This window comes from Scyliorhinus torazame, chromosome 5, assembly GCF_047496885.1.
Source record: "Scyliorhinus torazame isolate Kashiwa2021f chromosome 5, sScyTor2.1, whole genome shotgun sequence".
NCBI classification, from domain to species: Eukaryota; Metazoa; Chordata; class Chondrichthyes; order Carcharhiniformes; family Scyliorhinidae; genus Scyliorhinus; species Scyliorhinus torazame.
Window position 1 is genome coordinate 92,440,803 of NC_092711.1, and position 17,384 is coordinate 92,458,186.

The 17,384-nt window shown below is 46.9% G+C and overlaps 3 protein-coding genes across 4 annotated transcripts in view; 2 read left to right on the forward strand and 1 right to left on the reverse strand.

The window, feature by feature from the left end:
- LOC140417793 (uncharacterized) overlaps positions 1-150 on the reverse strand; it is a 58,212-nt gene extending 58,062 nt beyond the window's left edge. The window contains exon 1 of the mRNA XM_072501251.1: positions 60-150. The gene's annotated coding sequence lies outside the window, so the exon portion shown is untranslated. The remainder of the gene's footprint in view (positions 1-59) is intronic.
- LOC140421495 (uncharacterized) overlaps positions 1-17,384 on the forward strand; it is a 395,230-nt gene that overhangs the window by 141,461 nt on the left and 236,385 nt on the right. The gene's annotated exons all lie outside the window — the stretch shown is intronic.
- LOC140421479 (uncharacterized) lies at positions 165-13,046 on the forward strand. Of its 2 annotated transcripts, none has more exons than XM_072506216.1 (2): positions 165-297; positions 8,924-13,046. In XM_072506216.1, exon 2 carries the CDS (start codon positions 9,030-9,032, stop codon positions 10,401-10,403), a length of 1,374 nt encoding a protein of 457 aa, XP_072362317.1. In that variant the 5' UTR covers positions 165-297; positions 8,924-9,029; the 3' UTR covers positions 10,404-13,046. The 2 variants fall into 2 exon arrangements, with proteins under 2 accessions (XP_072362317.1, XP_072362316.1); XM_072506215.1 differs by lacking the exon at positions 165-297 and adding an exon at positions 7,201-7,573.

Consider the following 17,384-nt stretch of genomic DNA (forward strand, 5'->3'; position numbering starts at 1 on the left):
CACTTCAATCAGGTCTGTGCCCTGTCACAGTGAAATACAAGAGACAAACAGAATCTTACCCGGAGAGAAAGGCAGACAATCCGGGAGCTTGGATCCAACACGGATATGTTCATAAGACCAGAAGACAAGGGTAGCAGCACAGTCATTATCGAGAGACAACAATACCTGCTGGAGACAGACAGAGAATACAAATCACAACACCAAGCGACATAGACCCATATACCTGAGACAGGAAGTAGAATTGGAGATGGACCGGAAGAACTCAAAGACTCCAGAAACATTAACCAAAAACAACAGGTACAAACAAAGAAGTTCTACCTGTTCCCTAAAATACCCAAACACATAGACTGTACCAGGGAAATACCCCCAGACAGACCCATCGGATCAGACGGAGAGCGAAAGTCCAACACAATCATGGAATTTACAGTGCAGAAGGATGCAATTCGGCCCATCAAGCCTGCACCGCCCTCGGAAAGAGCACCCTACTTAAGTCCATGCCTCCACCCTATCCCAGTAACTCCACCCAACCTTTTTTTGGACACTAAGGGGCAATTTAGCATAGCCAATCCACCTAACCTGTACATCTTTGGATGGTGGGTGAAAACTGGAACACAACGGAGGGAACCCACGCAGACACAGGGAGAATGTGCAAACTCCACATTGAATTGAACCCGGGTCCCAAGCACAAAATGCTGCCAGCAAGTCAGTTTAAGTCTATGTGAAACTCAAACTTCATTCACACAAAGCCCGCAGTGTGATTGGCTGGAGGACCAGAGTCCATCCGGTCCTCCAATCCTTCCCATTGGTCAACACATCTCAGGCAGGAAATGAGATTTTGGAACCCGCGCCCACGTGGCCAATGGGAAGAACTCAAAAGATGCAGAGTCTCAGCCAATGAGGGAGATCCAGATCAGCCCCGCCCCACATTCACTCTGATTGGCTGGAGGATCAGCCGCTCGCGCTCGGTCCTCCAGTCCCGCCCCCTGTTCTATTGGTCTGGAGTCGCCCTCAATCACCCCCGGGCATTGTGATCCGGAGCACGCGCAGTGCGGCTGCTGGACATGGATTTCGCCACTTGTTTGTCCCGGAGAAGCGGAGTCAGCGTCAGGCGGTGGGTGGGAGGATTTGAAAACACTTTGTGGATCCGCATACTCTTCACAATCATTGTCAGCTCCCTGGTTTGCAGCTGCGGGGCTTCTCCCTCCCTCCCGGGAACAGGCCCAGGTTAACGGGCACCATCCTGCTTCAGACACTGGAGGATGGTTCATATCAGAGGATGGAGGAAGGGGGGCAAGAAATAAGAGCTTACACTTTGCACTCAAATCAATGAGGACTCTGATCTCTGGCAAGGAAGGGAACCCTTGCAGGTGGGCAGGTAGGATTCACAAACACCCGCTGGAGGCCCCAAACCTCCAATAAGAACCTGCCGCCCCTGGATTTCCAGGTCCGGGGGATTGGTGGCTTCAAGTGCAGCCATCTTGGTAAAGGGACATAGAGTGGGCGGGGCTTCAGGGTCCCAGTGACCAGGAGGAAAAATGATTTTATTCTCACTTTGCACAGAGGGGTTTGAGAACTGAACCCAGCCAGAGGGGAGGGAGGGGGTGAGCTGTAAGGAAAAGAATTGTGAAGGTGGTGTGCAGGGTTTGCCGGGCTGACCAACTCTCATGGTGAAAATTAAGGTACAGCCTGCACTGAAAGGCTGGCGTTCTGCCAGAGCTGGGACCAGGCCGCCTCGGGTAAGTGTCTGCCAGAGCTGTTGGAACACAGAAACAGTAAGGAACATGGGTCTGTGCATTGAGAAAGGTCCAATTTATATGACAGACAACATCCAGGCAGCATGCAGCCTGGGACAGAGGACACAAATACATTCAGTAAAATATGGGACTGTTAATCACTGGGATTTGCATCCAGCAAGGGAGGTGCGAGAGTGCATGGGATTAGGATTTACTGCTTTACAGGTACAAATGAAGAAAATATCTTTCATGGAAAATAGAATTATATGTTCAAAATTTCTCAAGTTTTGTAAACTCCTTTTCCAGGGTAATAGATTTGGTGGATTTACAAACAGGAAGCTCGAACTGCATGGTCTGACAAAGTCACTGAGTCACCACGGCCTCAATATCAGAAATTGAATTCCGAAGGAGACATGTTTGTGTGTTCTGTCAGTGCGACACCATTTATAACATCTGTGACTGGAAAAGCATCAAGACACACACTGGAGTGAGTGTTCCAGTACACTGACTGTACAAAGAGCTTTAAACAGTTAAACCGCCTGTTAAAATCATCGCACGATTTGCAAAGGGAAAGCAGCGTACTCGTGCTGTGTGTGTGTACAAAGCTTCAACTGATTGTCCAAACTGGAGAGATACGAGGAAACGGGCGCCATGGAGAAACCGTGGAAATGTGAGGACTGGGGGAAAGGATTCAGTTCTTCATCCCGGCTGGAAACCCATTGACGCTTTCACACTGGGGAAAGGCCATTCATCTGTTCTGTGTGTGAGAGGAGATTCACTCAGTCCCAACACCTGCTGAGACACCAGCGAGTTCACAAGTGAGTGCAGGGACTGGAATCTGCTGTTTTGCTGCTGCTACTCACATCCAGGATTGATAGTCTGACAATATCTGGTTTGATTCTGCTGATGTTAACAATCCCTATAACTGGCTGCAGTTTAATATTCTGGAGATGTCACTGATTTTAAAAATGCCCCGTTTTAAAAGCAGCGCCTGTGATTTTTCTCCTTAATTCAAGAACTCTCAACAGGAACACCTTTACAGTACAATTATGAACTTGTACTTCAATCCTAAATTGATCTTTGATGCAAATCCGTGTCTGAACGGTTCCACTGATCAACATCTCCAATCTGCAGGTTAATCTTTCCTGACAATTCTTACTGACTTCTTCAGTGTTATGTCCATTAGGAAATTAAATTGTGAAGGAAACAAAACAAAACAGTTAAATATTTTACAGGCACTGTGAAAATGTACATAATCACTGAACATCAACATTGTTATTGATGAAGTTTGGAAGTCACGGAGTTGAATCATTTCTGACACAGCAGCAGCAACATTTGATAACGGTGGAACAAAGAACAAAGAAAAGTACAGCACAGGAACAGGCCCTTCGGCCCTCCAAGCCTGTGCCGACCATGCTGCCCGACTAAACTACAATCTTCTACACTTCCTGGGTCCGTATCCCTCTATTCCCATCCTATTCATGTATTTGTCAAGATGCCCCTTAAATGTCACTATCGTCCCTGCTTCCACCACCTCCTCCGGTAGCGAGTTCCAGGCACCCACTATCCTCTGTGTAAAAAAACTTGCCTCGTACATCTACTCTAAACCTTGCTCCTCGCACCTTAAACCTATGCCCCCTAGTAATTGACCCCTCTACCCTGGGGAAAAGCCTCTGACTATCCACTCTGTCTGTGCCCCTCATAATTTTGTAAACCTCTATCAGGTCGCCCCTCAACCCCCGTCGTTCCAGTGAGAACAAACCAAGTTTATTCAACCGCTCCTCATAGCTAACGCCCTCCATACCAGGCAACATTCTGGTAAATCTCTTCTGCGCCCTCTCTAAAGTCTCCACATCCTTCTGGTAGTGTGGTGACCAGAATTGAACACTATACTCCCAAGTGTGGCCTAACTAAGGTTCTATACAGCTGCAACATGACTTGCCAATTTTTATACTCAATGCCCCGGCCAATGAAGGCAAGCATGCCGTATGCCTTCTTGACTACCTTCTCCACCTATGTTGCCCCTTTCAGTGACCTGTGGACCTGTATACTTAGGTCTCTCTGACTTTCAATACAGACTGGTTTGAGAGCCACTTAACAGAGATGACATCTGTCATTGAAGCAAAAAGTAAAGCTGACCTGATGTACAACTTAAACCTAACAGCCAGAACAGTGTTTTTCAAACATTTTTTCCAGGGACCCATTTTTACCAACCGGCCAACCTTAGGGACCCACGCCGGCCGACCTTCGCGACCCACCATTTCTCTTACCTTGTTTGCTGCTGACAAAATGGAGGACTCTCAATCGGGTCCAAAGCACGTGAGGTCGGCATTCGGGGGGCGTGACCTGCTCTCTACCTCCCTTCAGGCAGGAAGATTACATAGAATTTTTTTTTTTAAATCTTCTGTGACTCCGATTGCACAAATGCATGGGCAAAAGCCGCAGCAGCCGGCTTTTAACAATGTTGGCTGTGAGCGGCCTTCAAAAAGGCCGTGACCATATTTTTAAAAATGCAGGCGCACTGCATGTGTGTGCCTGCTTATCGGTGCACGTGAGCAAACTTCTCCGCTTGCGTACCGATGAGCGGGGACGCATGGGCAGTGACGCATGGGCAGTGTGGTCTCTTTTTTTTATATGGTCGCGGCCTTTTTGAAGGCCGCTCGCAGCTGGCATTGTTGAAAGCCGGCTGCTGCGGCTGTTGCCCACAAATTTGCACAATCGGGAGTGCCGCGACGGACGGCTCCGTGACTCCCCCACCCGCGGGTCACAAAAATGCCTGAGCTAGAACACCATCTCGTGAAAGTAGCCAAGTTAGTTCTGTAAAAGACAGGGAGAATGTGTGAAATAATCGCTGGATCAGTCTACATCACAAAATGTGAATTGCCTCTGAAATCTACTGTGTTTGATGGGATCAAGACATCACTTGTTTCTGCTTTCACCAAGGTTGCCCACCTGAAATCAGCAGATGGTGAAGTTCTCACTGCCAGAAGTAAACAGATGTCCCGTTGGGTTGAACATGACTGTGAGCTGTACCCCTGTGAGACGGACACCTCCCAGTCTCTGTTTGACTCTCTTGCAGCTTCCTGTCCTGGTTGAGTTGGACAAGGAACCCTCATCACTTGAGCTGGAAAAGGCCCTTGGTTACGGAGCAAGCAGAAAGGCACCCGGCAAAGTTGGAATTCCAGCTGAACTGCTCACACACAGAAAGTTCCATAGAATATCACACCTTCCTTACCACAGCCGTCTCTTGGGAGGTAGAATCCATTTCATAGAAAATGTGTGACGCAAAAATCATCACATTTTCAAAAACAGCAGTGACAGTGGAGACTGCAACATCTGCAGGGCCATCTCACTCCTTAACAATGCTGAGAAGACCTTCACTAAAGTCATGTTTAAAAGATTCATTGACGTGCAGACTGAGTGTGTCCAGAAGCACAGTGCAGTTTCTGTGCTGACAGATCTACAGTGAACATGATCTTCTCCACACACCAGCTACAAGAGAAGAGAACAATTGGGATTTGATCTAAAGTGTCAGTGTTGAGAAAGTGAAATCTCAGCAGGGTGGATGACTGAGCGAATCCCTTGCCACACACACAGCAGGTGAATGGTCTCTCCCCAGTGTGAACCCGCTGATGATCCAACAGTTTGCATAACTGAGCGAACGTCACCCCACACTCAGGACAGGTGAATGGTTTCTCTCCAGTGTGCATTCTCTGGTGTATCAGAAGGCTGGATAACTGAGCAAATTCCTTCCCACACTCGGAGCAAGTGAACGGCCTCTCCCCAGTGTGAACTCGCTGGTGTGTCAGAAGATTAAATTTGTTTTTAAAGCTCTTCTCACAATCGGAACATTTGAAAGGTCTCATGTCAGAGTGAACAAGTTGGTGTGCAGTTAGATGTGTTAGTCGAGTGAATCCCTTTCCACACTCGGAACAGGTGAATGGTCTCTCCCCAGTGTGACTGCGGTGATGAGTTTCCAGTTCAGAAGGGTAACTGAATCCCTTCCCACAAACCCCACATTTCCAGTTTCTCAATGGTGCTGGCGTCCTTGTGTCTCTCCATTTTGGACGATCAGTTGAAGCTTCTTCCACACACAGGACACGTGTACAGTTTATCCTCACTGTCAGGGTGTGATGTTTTTCAGGCTGAGTAACTGGTTAAAGCTCTTTCCACAGTCAGTTCACTGGAACACTCTCACTCGGGTGTGTGTGTCTTTGTGCTTTTCCAGTCACACTGATGGTTGAAATATTTTCCCACAGACAGAACAAACATTTATCCTTCCACATTCAAAAGTTGATGACATTCAGATCCTGATCAATTGAGTGACTATCAGATCTTGATGTAATGATTGATTTGAGCTTCCAGTCTGTCAATCCATTCCTTGTAACCCTGTAAAATCAGTTTACACAGGTCAGAAATTCAGAACAGATAATTCTCGTCCCTGGGGAGTAATTGTTTCTCTCATTTCCCAAAGCTGCAAATCCCAGTCCCAGTTTCCCCTTCCCACAAACTCACCACAATGGTTTCAAGGTCATTAATACGGAATGGAGTTTTGAATTTCAGATTATTCACTGAATTTAAATTCGACCATCTACGTTACATCAGTGTGAGTGCAGGATAGAAATTGCCCCCATTCTCTCCTCCTGCTCCAGGATCAGTAAAGTGAGTTAAAGATAATTTCTCCTGAACAAATCCATTGCTGCATTTCCTTCCTGAAGCCACATTTGTCCACTGGGGCCTGGCACCGGGAGAAAGCGGCAGCTGCCGTTGTGTTGGGTGTTGAGGCGGTGCCGCCAGTTTGTTAATGGGGGTGTTGAGGCCTCCACTGGGTGTTTGTGAAGCCTCCCCTCCCACTCACTGCTCTTAACGCTGCCTCCGCTTATCCGCCTGAAGATGAGACAAAGAAGTTTGTGATCAGAGTGAACACGTTGATGTGTCTGCAGGTGGGATGACTGAATGAATCCTTTCCCACACAGGGAGCAGGAGAACGGTCTCTTCCCCAGTGTGAATACGTTGATGTGTCAGCAGATCCTTTTTACATTTAAAACTCTTCTCACAGTCAGGACATGTAAACGGTCGTTTATCAGTGTGAACAAGTTGGTGAGTCACAATGTGGGATGACCGAGTGAATCCCTTCCCACACACAGGGCAAGTGAATGGCCTCTCCTCAGTGTGAACTCGCTGGTGTGTCAGAAGGTTGTATGAATAGGTGAATCCCTTCCCACAAATGGAGCAGGTGAACGGTCTATCCCCAGTGTGACTGTGACGATGAACCTTCAATTGTGATGGGTAACTGAATCCTTTTCGACAGTCCGTACATTTCCACAGTTTCTCCATGGTAAGGGTGTCCGCATGTTTCTCCCGGTTGAAGCTTTGTCCACACACAAACAGCCGTTTAATTTCTCCCTGCAGTGAATGATGTGAGCCTGTGTAACTGGGTAAAGCTCTCTCCACAGTCAGTTCACTGGAACACTCTGGGTGTTTGTGAAGCCTCCCCTCCCACTCACTGCTCTTAACGCTGCCTCCGCTTATCCGCCTGAAGATGAGACAAAGAAGAGTCTATCCCTGGACATGCGCCTCACTGTGCATGCTCCACATTACAATGCCAGGGGTGTGGTTGATAAAGCTTTGGGCCAATAGAAAGAGGGGGCGGGTCTGGAGGACCGAGCGGGAGAGGCTGGTCCTCCAACCAATCGGATTGAATGAGGGGGCGGAGCCGGGCTGTGAGTGACGCAGGTGCAGTTCCGGTTATGGTGATGTGGTAATGTTGACGGTTTTTTCTTCGGTCCGCGACCGGTAAACAGAAAATTGCGGAAAGCAGTCACCGATTGATCTGCCAGGTGTGTGGAGTATTTTTGTATACATGTTGTGCAAGCACAAACTTCGGAAAAAGTCTTCCCAGTCTCCCATTTGAACCGAGCTGGTCCTCACCTGCCCGTTTTAAAGACCACCATCTTTAATCGGGGCAATCTGCAGGAGGACGCATGTGCAGTCACCATCTTTGTACGGGGCAATGTTTTCAATGAATGGGGAGGTAATCATATCGCGCGAAAGTGAGATCATTGTAATCACATCATAGAGTCCCTACAGTGCAGAAGGAGGCTATTCGGCCCATCGAGTCTGCACCGACTATCTGAAAGACCACTCTACCAAGGCCCACGTTACCTTTGGGTACTAAGGGTCAATTTAGCATGAAGCAAATCCTGCTCTGTGACTCCCACTCCCTCTTCGGATGTCCTGCCCCATGTGTCCAAAAAAATGCAGGTCTGTGCAGTCACATGAAGACCCATGGCAAAAACACAGACCCTGAGTAGACATCATCCTCAAATCGAGAGACTGCTGATGACTACGGGAAATGTGCAACAGGGAGTATGAGCAGTCATCCTGGACCAGACAGCCAGAGGAAATATTGTGAATTTCTCTGCTTGACTGACAGCCGTAGTGGGAGACGACTATGAGTCATTAGGAGAGTTCAGTCCCGAGGTATCAGAAGAATGGGTGACAATCTCGGCAGCAAATGAGCTGAGATTCAGATAGAGTTGAGCGATGTTACTGAGATGAAAATAGTGATAATGTAGATATGTGGCTGGTAGCTCAGTTTGGGTTGAAATATTTTGCCATGACTGAACAGTCTGGTTCAGACTCAGTTACCAGGGAGCGAAATGGAGTCATTGGTGAGGGTATGGACTTTGTAGATGGGTCTGATGACAATGGCTTTGGACTTCCCAATATTTATTTGGAGGAAATGTCTGCTCATCCAGTACTGGATATCACAGAATCAGGATGGTGTGTGAGTTGGAGAAAAACTAGAGGTGATGGTTTCCACATACACCTGATACCCTGATCCTCTGGGTGGTTAGATTGAGGGTTTGTCAAAATTCTCTCAAGAGATAAATAAAATCCCTCTCTTTTGCCCATTGGTTCTTACACACTGCCCCTTCTCTCTCTTGTCCTCTTCTCCCACATATTGGCCAGAATCCTGTGTGGGCCAAGACTGTGTGGCAGATTTTCTTCCCTGAAAGACATTAGTGAACCAGTTGGGTTTTTTATGATAATCCAGTTTTCATGGTCACTTTTTCCCAGTGTCGGCCCCACAAATGACCAGATTCATTCAGCTCAATTTTACAACCTGCCTTTGTGTTTTTGTGGGTTCTCTCACTCCCTTTTTCTGTTTTATATCAATTCCACAGGATATTAGAAGAGGAGATTTGCAGTTGGGAAACTGGACCTAAACATCACATCAGGATTAGACAGTTGCCCATTTTATAGGGACCGGAATATTATTGGATTTTGAACATGGGAGATAAAGGAATCATTCCCAGTGGAGAAGAACTGTACACGTGTTCCGTGTGTGGACGAGGATTCAGACAATCATCTGACCTGTTGATACACAAGCGCAGTCACACTGTGAAGAAACTGTGGAAATGTGGAGTGTGTAGGAAGGGATTCCAATCTCCATCTCATCTTGAAAAGCATTGCCGCATTCACACGGGGAAGAAACCATTCACCTGCTCCGACTGTGGGAAAGGATTCACTCAGTCATCCAACATGCTGAGACACCAGCGAGTTCACACTGCGGAGAGGCTATTCACCTGCTCTGAGTCTGGGAACAGAATCTCTCACTCTTCCAACCTGCTGGGACACCAGCGAGTTTACTCTGGGAAGAAGCCATTCACCTGCTCCGAGTGTGGGAAGGGATTCTCAAGGTCATCTAACCTGCTGGCACACCAGCGGGTTCACACCGACGACAGACCCTTTAAATGTCCAGATTGCGGCAAGTGCTATAAAAGTTCTGGGGAACTGATGTCCCATCAACGTGTCCACACTGACGAGAGACCGTTCAGGTGCTCTCACTGTGAGAGTGGGTTCAAGACATCTTTCGCCCTCACCAAACACCAGCGCACTCACACTGATGAGAGACCGTTCAAGTGTTCTCACTGTGGGACAGCGTTCAGGCAATCGAATGACCTCGCTGTACACCAGCGCACTCACACTGGGGAGAGGCCATTCACCTGCTCCCACTGTGGGAAGTGGTTCTCTCACTCTTCTAGCGTGCTGAGACACCAGCGAGTTCATACTAATGAGAGACCTTTCATCTGCTCCCAGTGTGGGAAGGGATTCAATCAGTCATCCATCCTGCTGAGACACCAGCAAGCTCACACAACTGAGAGGCCATTTAAATGTCCAGACTGTGGGAAATGCTACAAAAGTTCTGCGGAACTGATGCGCCATCAACGTGTTCACACTGACGAGAGACCGTTCAGTTGCTCTCACTGTGGGAATAGGTTCAAGACATCGTCTACCCTCACTGCACACCAGCGCACTCACAGTGAGGAGAAACCTTTTAAATGCCAGGACTGTGAGAAATGCTACAAAAGTTCCAGTGAACTGATACGCCATCAACATGCGCACACAGAGGAAAGACCTTTTAAATGCTCAGACTGTGGGAAGTGCTTTAGAAGTTCCACCAATCTGATGTCCCATCAACGTGTTCACACTGACGAGAGACCGTTCAGGTGCTCTCACTGTGGGACTAGGTTCAGAGAATCAGCTCATCTCACCGTACACCAGCGCACTCACACGGGAGAGAGACCGTTCACCTGCTCCGATTGTGGGAAGAGATTCAGTCATTCATCCAACCTGCGGGCACACCAGCGAATTCACAAATGACGACAGTAATTGGATTTTGCTGTCAGTTACATCCAGAAATGAACCATGTTCATTGTGCTCTGTTTCTGCTGATGCTAGCACAGTAATATCTGCTGATGGCAGCATGGTAATATCTGCTGATGGCAGCACGGTAATATCTGCTGATGGCAGCACGGTAATATCTGCTGATGGCAGCATGGTAATATTTGCTGATGTTAGCATGGTAATATCTGCTGATGGCAGCATGGTAATATCTGTTGATGGCAGGACGGTAATATCTGCTGATGGCAGCACGGTAATATCTGCTGATGGAAGCACAGTAGCACAAGTGATTAGCACTGTGGCTTCACAGCACCTGGGTCCCATGTTAGATTCCCTGCTGGGTCACTGTGTGGAGTTTGCACTTTCTCCCAATGTCTGCATGGGTTTCCTCCAGATGCTCCGGTTTCCTCCCACAGCCCAAAGAAGTACAGGTTAGGTAGATTGGCCATGATAAATTGCCCTCAGTGACCAAAAAAGGTTAGGAGGGATTATTGGGTGACAGGGATAGGGTGGAAGTGAGGGTTTAAGTGGGTCGGTGCAGACTCAATGGGCCGAATGGCCTCCTTCTGCACTGTATGTTCTGTGTTAACAAACTTCAGCCAAGTTAATATTCTATATAAATGTGAAATAAATTGGACTTGTGTTAAATGCACACTACGGTCATTCCTTAAAGGTCTCTCCCTCTCCCCAGTCTCCTCCACCCTGACCTCCAACAACAAGTGTGAGGAGCTCATGGAGCATCTTTGTCAGTAAGAGTGAGACAATCTGATCAGCTGCCTCTGCTGCTTTCCTCCCTTCCACTAGCCCACAGGTTAAAACTCTCTCTAGTTCTCCCTTGTCTGACTCTGTGAGCCCGTTGCCCATATCGTCAAAAGCTCAATAGAGTCAGGGATTGTTCCGAGATTGGAATATAGCTCACGTCGTTCCCGTTTTCCAAATCAGAGCCAGGGAATGATAGGTTCATCAGTGTGACCTCGATTACAGGGAAGGTGCTTGACGGGATGCTTGGAGATATTGTTTCTCATCACTGGGGAAGAGAAGGAACCATTAGAGATGTTCTAGTGTCCAATTCGCTGAGCAAGTCTTGAGACCTGTTCTTCAGCCCAGACTCACTATGCACATCCGCATGTTAGTTAATCCACGCCTAATAAATAAATCTGTCCACTCACACTGGTATCCCATTATCATGCACACGTTCCCTATGATTACAACCCATTCATAGACTTTCAGGTGATCTTCTCAAAAGTTCAAGGTGGTGTCTGTCTCGAGATCTTTGTTTATCTTAACGGGTTAGAGGGATATGAGGAACATGTCGACAGGTGGATTTGAAACCAGGAAGAAATCAGCCATGATCTGACTGAATGGTGGAGCAGGCTCAAAGTGCTGAATTGCCTGCCTCTGCTCCTAATTCCTATATTCTATCTCCCTCTGAATGGTCCCAGTCTCTTGGGCAGTGGCCAGGCTCACTGTAACAAATGCAGGATTTTAGATATATTAGATTTTCAGTATTTGGCAATTTAAGGGTTAACAGCTAGGGTTACAGTGTGTCTGACTGCTGTAGTCACGTTTATAAAAATAATCTTGTTTTGCAAGACCAGAAAGTTTTAGGAGCCGGAGGTGAAATTAACCAGTGGAATGTGTTTTCAGTCTGGGGTAATACAATGTTGTTTGACTCGGGAGAAGCCCTGGGGAGTTAATGTGTTTTCAGCCTGGGGTAATGCAATGCTGTTTGACGAGGGGGAATCCCTGGGGAGTTAATGTGTTTTCAGCTTGGGGAGTTAATTTGTTTTTAGCTTGGGATATGATGTCATTGCTGGGTGGAGCTACGGTATTCAGACATTTTGCGAAAGCATTTTGAGTTCAGGTCAGATCTGGCTACCATTTGGACCACAAGAAAGGTATTTTGCTCTCACTGTAAGATAGTTAAAGGAGAGTAATAGTATTTAATGCAGAGCAGAATTGTATGAGGACAAGGGAAAACAAACCATTTGAAACAGCTTTTTGATGAATTCCTGCCAGAAGACATCCAGCCAGGCTGACAAGGTGGCTAGCACAGCTGTCTCACAGCGCCAGGGACCCGGGTTCAATTCTGACCTTGGGTGACTGTCCGTGTGGAGTTTTCACTTTCTCCCCGTGTCTGTGTGGGCTTCCACCAGGTGCTACAGTTTCCTCCCACAGTCCAAAGATATGCAGGTTCAGTGGAATGGCCACGCAAAAATTGCCCCTTGGTGTCCAGAGATGTTCAGGCCAGGTGGGGTTACAGGGATAGGGCGGGCAAGTGTGGCTAGGTAGGGTGCTCTTTCAGAGGGTTGGTGCAGACTCATTGGGCTGAATGGCCTCTTTCTGTACTGTGGGGATTATATAAGAGAGTCTGCAGGGGTTCTAACAGGAGTCAAATCTGTTCTGGAAAACTAATATTACTCTGTGCCATTGGGATGTGGGGTGGATTGAGAGCTGTAGGGTTTTCCTTTCTTGTTATTTACTTGGGAATAGAGATAGTAATTAAGGGTATTTATTGTGTTGAGTAATGTTGTTTACGGGGTCATTGGAAGCTATTTTTGGGTGTGATGTTAAAGTGTTTAATGTTGTGTTAATAATAAAGTTTTGTTTTAAAACACCAAATTCCTATTTCTTTGTGCAATCACGCCTGGTGCAAAGTATTCTTTTTGCACAGCCTTACAAAATAAACTAAAATATTGGGGTTTTGGTCCAGTACACTAGCGACTGCTGGGGTCTGGTCTGGGATTGTAATATAACAAATGTAGTTTCCTTTTAAAAATGATCATTGACAAAGATACAAACTTCTTCAAAAGAATGCTGTCAATTTATTCATCTCATTCACACTTTCCTTTCACTAGAACGTACATTAATACCGGATTGAGATGTTACATTGAATTACGTTCATTTGCTGCTGTGATTTCCTGTCTCTTCCCCTATCCTCCCTCACTTCTACTCAATCTGAGACATCTCATTAATTCCCACCCTCTCTCATTGATGAGCTCTGGATAAACATTCCTGTCCACAACAATATGCTCAGAAAACCTTGAGATCAGAGATCCAACATTCCCATTGATTCCAGGCATTAATATATTTTGTTTGTTTATTTTTCACTTTAACCCATTGTAAAAGCTCCTGATGTTTTATAATTTCAAAATGATTCCAAATTCAAACAGGATTTCTGCCGGACATCCTTCAAGGCTGAAGCTTATCCTTTGGGAATCAAACATAATCCTTTTCTCAGTTGTAATTTTACTGTTTAATTTTTATTAGTACAGAAGCTGGCAACATTTTAGATTAAATAACAATTGTTTCCAAACTTCTTCCTCAAACCAATTTATTTTTGAATTTTTGCTGTTTATGTACAGCACCATTCTTTAACAATGACCGGACGGTGTTTTGAGTGTCTGTCGTACTCTCAGCAGGGAGAGGGTACTGTTTCATGGGACACTGTGTCGGTCCGCTTATATCTTTGAGTTTGAACACGTCTCCATAACCATGTTTATGGATTGTGAATACACCCGGCACAGACTCGAGAACAGCCGGGACCTCAGGATCATCAGAGGTGATTGGTTCACACTCTGCTGCAAAGCCTGGGAAAACCTGGACCTCAGGATCATCAGTGGTGACTGGTTCACACTCTGCTGCAAAGCCTGGGAAAACCTGGACCTCAGGATCATCAGCGGTGACTGGTTCACGCTCTGCTGCAAAAGCCTGGGAAAACCTGGACCTCAGGATCATCAGTGGTGACTGGTTCACACTCTGCTGCAAAGCCTGGGAAAACCTGGACCTCAGGATCATCAGCGGTGACTGGTTCACGCTCTGCTGCAAAAGCCTGGGAAAACCTGGACCTCAGGATCATCAGTGGTGACTGGTTCACACTCTGCTGCAAAGCCTGGGAAAACCTGGACCTCAGGATCATCAGTGGTGACTGGTTCACACTCTGCTGCAAAGCCTGGTAAAACTTGGACCTCAGGATCATCAGAGGTGATTGGTCCACACTCTGCTGCAAAGCCTGGGAAAACCTGGAACTCAGGATCATCAGAGGTGATTGGTCCACACTCTGCTGCAAAGCCTGGGAAAACCTGGAGCTCAGGATCATCAGCGGTGACTGGTTCACACTCTGCTGCAAAGCCTGGGAAAACCTGGACCTCAAGATCATCAGCGGTGATTGGTTCACGCTCTGCTGCAAAGCCTGGGAAAACCTGGACCTCAGGATCATCAGCGGTGACTGGTTCACGCTCTGCTGCAAAGCCTGGGAAAACCTGGACCTCGGGATCATCAGTGGTGACTGGTTCACACTCTGCTGCAAAGCCTGGGAAAACCTGGAGCTCACCCTTCACGGGGTCAGGGTGAGGATCGTAGATGATGGTGGTGGGGGAGTCAGTCGACTAATATTAATTGCTGATGGCCGCCATTGTGGGAATGGTGAAGCAACTCATTCCAGGGCATCGTTATAATGTTATAAATGCTCAACGTGCTACAGACTCATGGCTGGAGCCCTTTCAGAAAGAGAGTCTTGAAGCTCAGGGTGTGAGAATGGTTTACCAGTCCCAGAGGACAGACAGACAGATGCTGCAGAGTGAGAGCTGGTCTCTGTAGCTGGTGGCGGCCGTCTCCTCTGAATTTTTAACTGGCAGAAGCCAATGTGTTGGTGTTGGGCTGAAGCTCATCTTCCTGGCAAAGTGGTATTTTTCCTTGCGAAAGCCAGTTTTAACCTTTACAGAGTCAAACCACAGATAGTTGGTTTACTATGGGTCATGAGATCCAATTATATTCAGGTTAGAAATGACTTTTTCACGGTCCGTGCGAGAGACATGTCCTTAGAATACAGACCTATCCTGTGTTTGTCGGCCAGCAAGCTACTCTGGAATCTGTCTTCATCAGACCATAAGAGGTAGGAGCAGAATTAGACCATTTGGCCTGTCGAGTCTGCCCCATTCTCCTGCCTTCTCCCCATAACCCCTGATCCCCTTATTAACCAAGAACCTAGCAATCTCTGTCTTAAAGAGACTCAGGGATTTGGCCTCCACAGCCTTTTGTGACAAAGAGTTCCACAGATTCACCACCCTCTGGCTGAAGGAAGTCTTCCTCATCTCGAAGGATCATCCCTTCAGTCTGAGGCTGTGCCCTCACGTTCTAGTTTTTCCTACCAGTGGAAACATCCTCTCCCCCTCCACTCTACCGAGGCCTCTCAGTATCCTATAAGTTTCAATACGATCCCGCTTCATCCTTCTAAACTCCAATGAGTACACAGCCAGAGTCCTCAACCACTCCTCAAATGACAAGCTCTTCTGGAGAGTGAGAGAGAGAGAGCTATTTCAATAATATTCAATAACGTTCTGAAGATTTCATAAGATTATTAGACGGTGATTTCTTACAGTCCAGTACTTGAATTGAACGTGTCTCCATTCCTGTCCTCGGGGGTTTCTGTACCAGGCGGCATTTGGAGACTCTCGATTCTCCACCAATTCCCATTCTCCTCCTTCCTGCTGGATAATGGAGGTGTCGCTGTGTGTAATGTACAAACCAGTAAGAATTGTCAGCAATGATCAATCAGCACTTTCTAATTGGAGATGTTCATCAGTATAATCTTACAAATCTTGGATTATAAATGCGTCAAAGTTCAATTTTACAAGTGAAGTAAAAGTTTATCTAAACCCATTTCTGATGAAAGTTCCTGAATTATAGGGAAGGTCACAGACAGCGGAACTGCAGCCCCAGGAACACAACCAGCCCAGTTACTGAGAGTATTAAAACAGCAGAAACAAATATGAACTGTCACAATGAGCATCTTTCAGTGCTGGATGTGATTAAGAGAAGAATCCAATCTCTACAATCACTTGTGAATTTGTTGGTGCGCCAAAAGGTTGGACAAATCAATGAAACTCTTCCCACACTCGGAGCAGGTGAATGGTCTCTCTCCAGTGTGAACTCGCTGGTGTGTCAGCAGGTTAGATGACTTTGTGAATCCCTTCCCACACTCAGGACAGGTGAATGGTCTCTCTCCGGTATGAACACGTTGGTGTGAAATGAGGTGTGATGAACTCCTGAACCTCTTTCCACAGTATGTGCAGCTGAATGGTCTCCTCAGTGTGAGTTCGTTGGTGTGACAGGAGGCAGGATGAATCAGTAAATCCTTTTCCACACGCGGAGCAGGCGAACGGCCTCTCCCCAGTGTGAATTTGCTTGTGCGTCAGCAAGTTGGATGATTTTGTGAATCCCTTCCCACACAAGGAGCAGGTGAACGGCCTCCCCTGTGTGAACCCGGCGGTGTGTAATGAGGGTGCCTGACTGCCTGAAGCTCTTCCCACAGAAAGTGCAGCTGAATGGCTTCTCCTGAGTGTGAATGAGCTGGTGTGACTAGAGACTGGATAACTCGTTGAATCCCTTGCAACACACAGCAGGTGAATGGCCTCTCCCCAGTGTGACTGCGTCGGTGAGCTTCTAGCGTGGATGGGCATTTGAATCCCGTCACACAGTCCCGACATTTCCACGGTTTCTCCATGGTGCAGTTGTCCTTGTGTCTGTCCAGGTTGGATGATCAGTTGTCCCATCCACACACACAACACGTGTGTGGTTTCTCCTCACTGTGAATGGTGTGATGTTTTGTCAGGCTGTGTAACTGGTTAAAGCTCTTTTCACAATATGTTCACTGGAACACACTCACTCACGTGTGTGTGCGTCTCGATGCTTTTCCTGCCACATTGATGTTTTAAATATTTTTTTTAGATAGAACAATTGTTTCTCATTCCACATTGAAAAGCTGATAATATTCAGGTCCTGATGGAATCTCTTTCAGAGATTGTTTCGTTTTAGTTTCCTTGCTCAATCTATAAAAGGAATTTACAAACGTCATCACTGTCAGTCCAGCATAGGATAGAAATTTTGAAGAGACAATTCTCGTTCCTCTGGAACATTTTTTCCTCTCTTGTTCCCCCAAAGCTGTAAATCCCCGTCCCA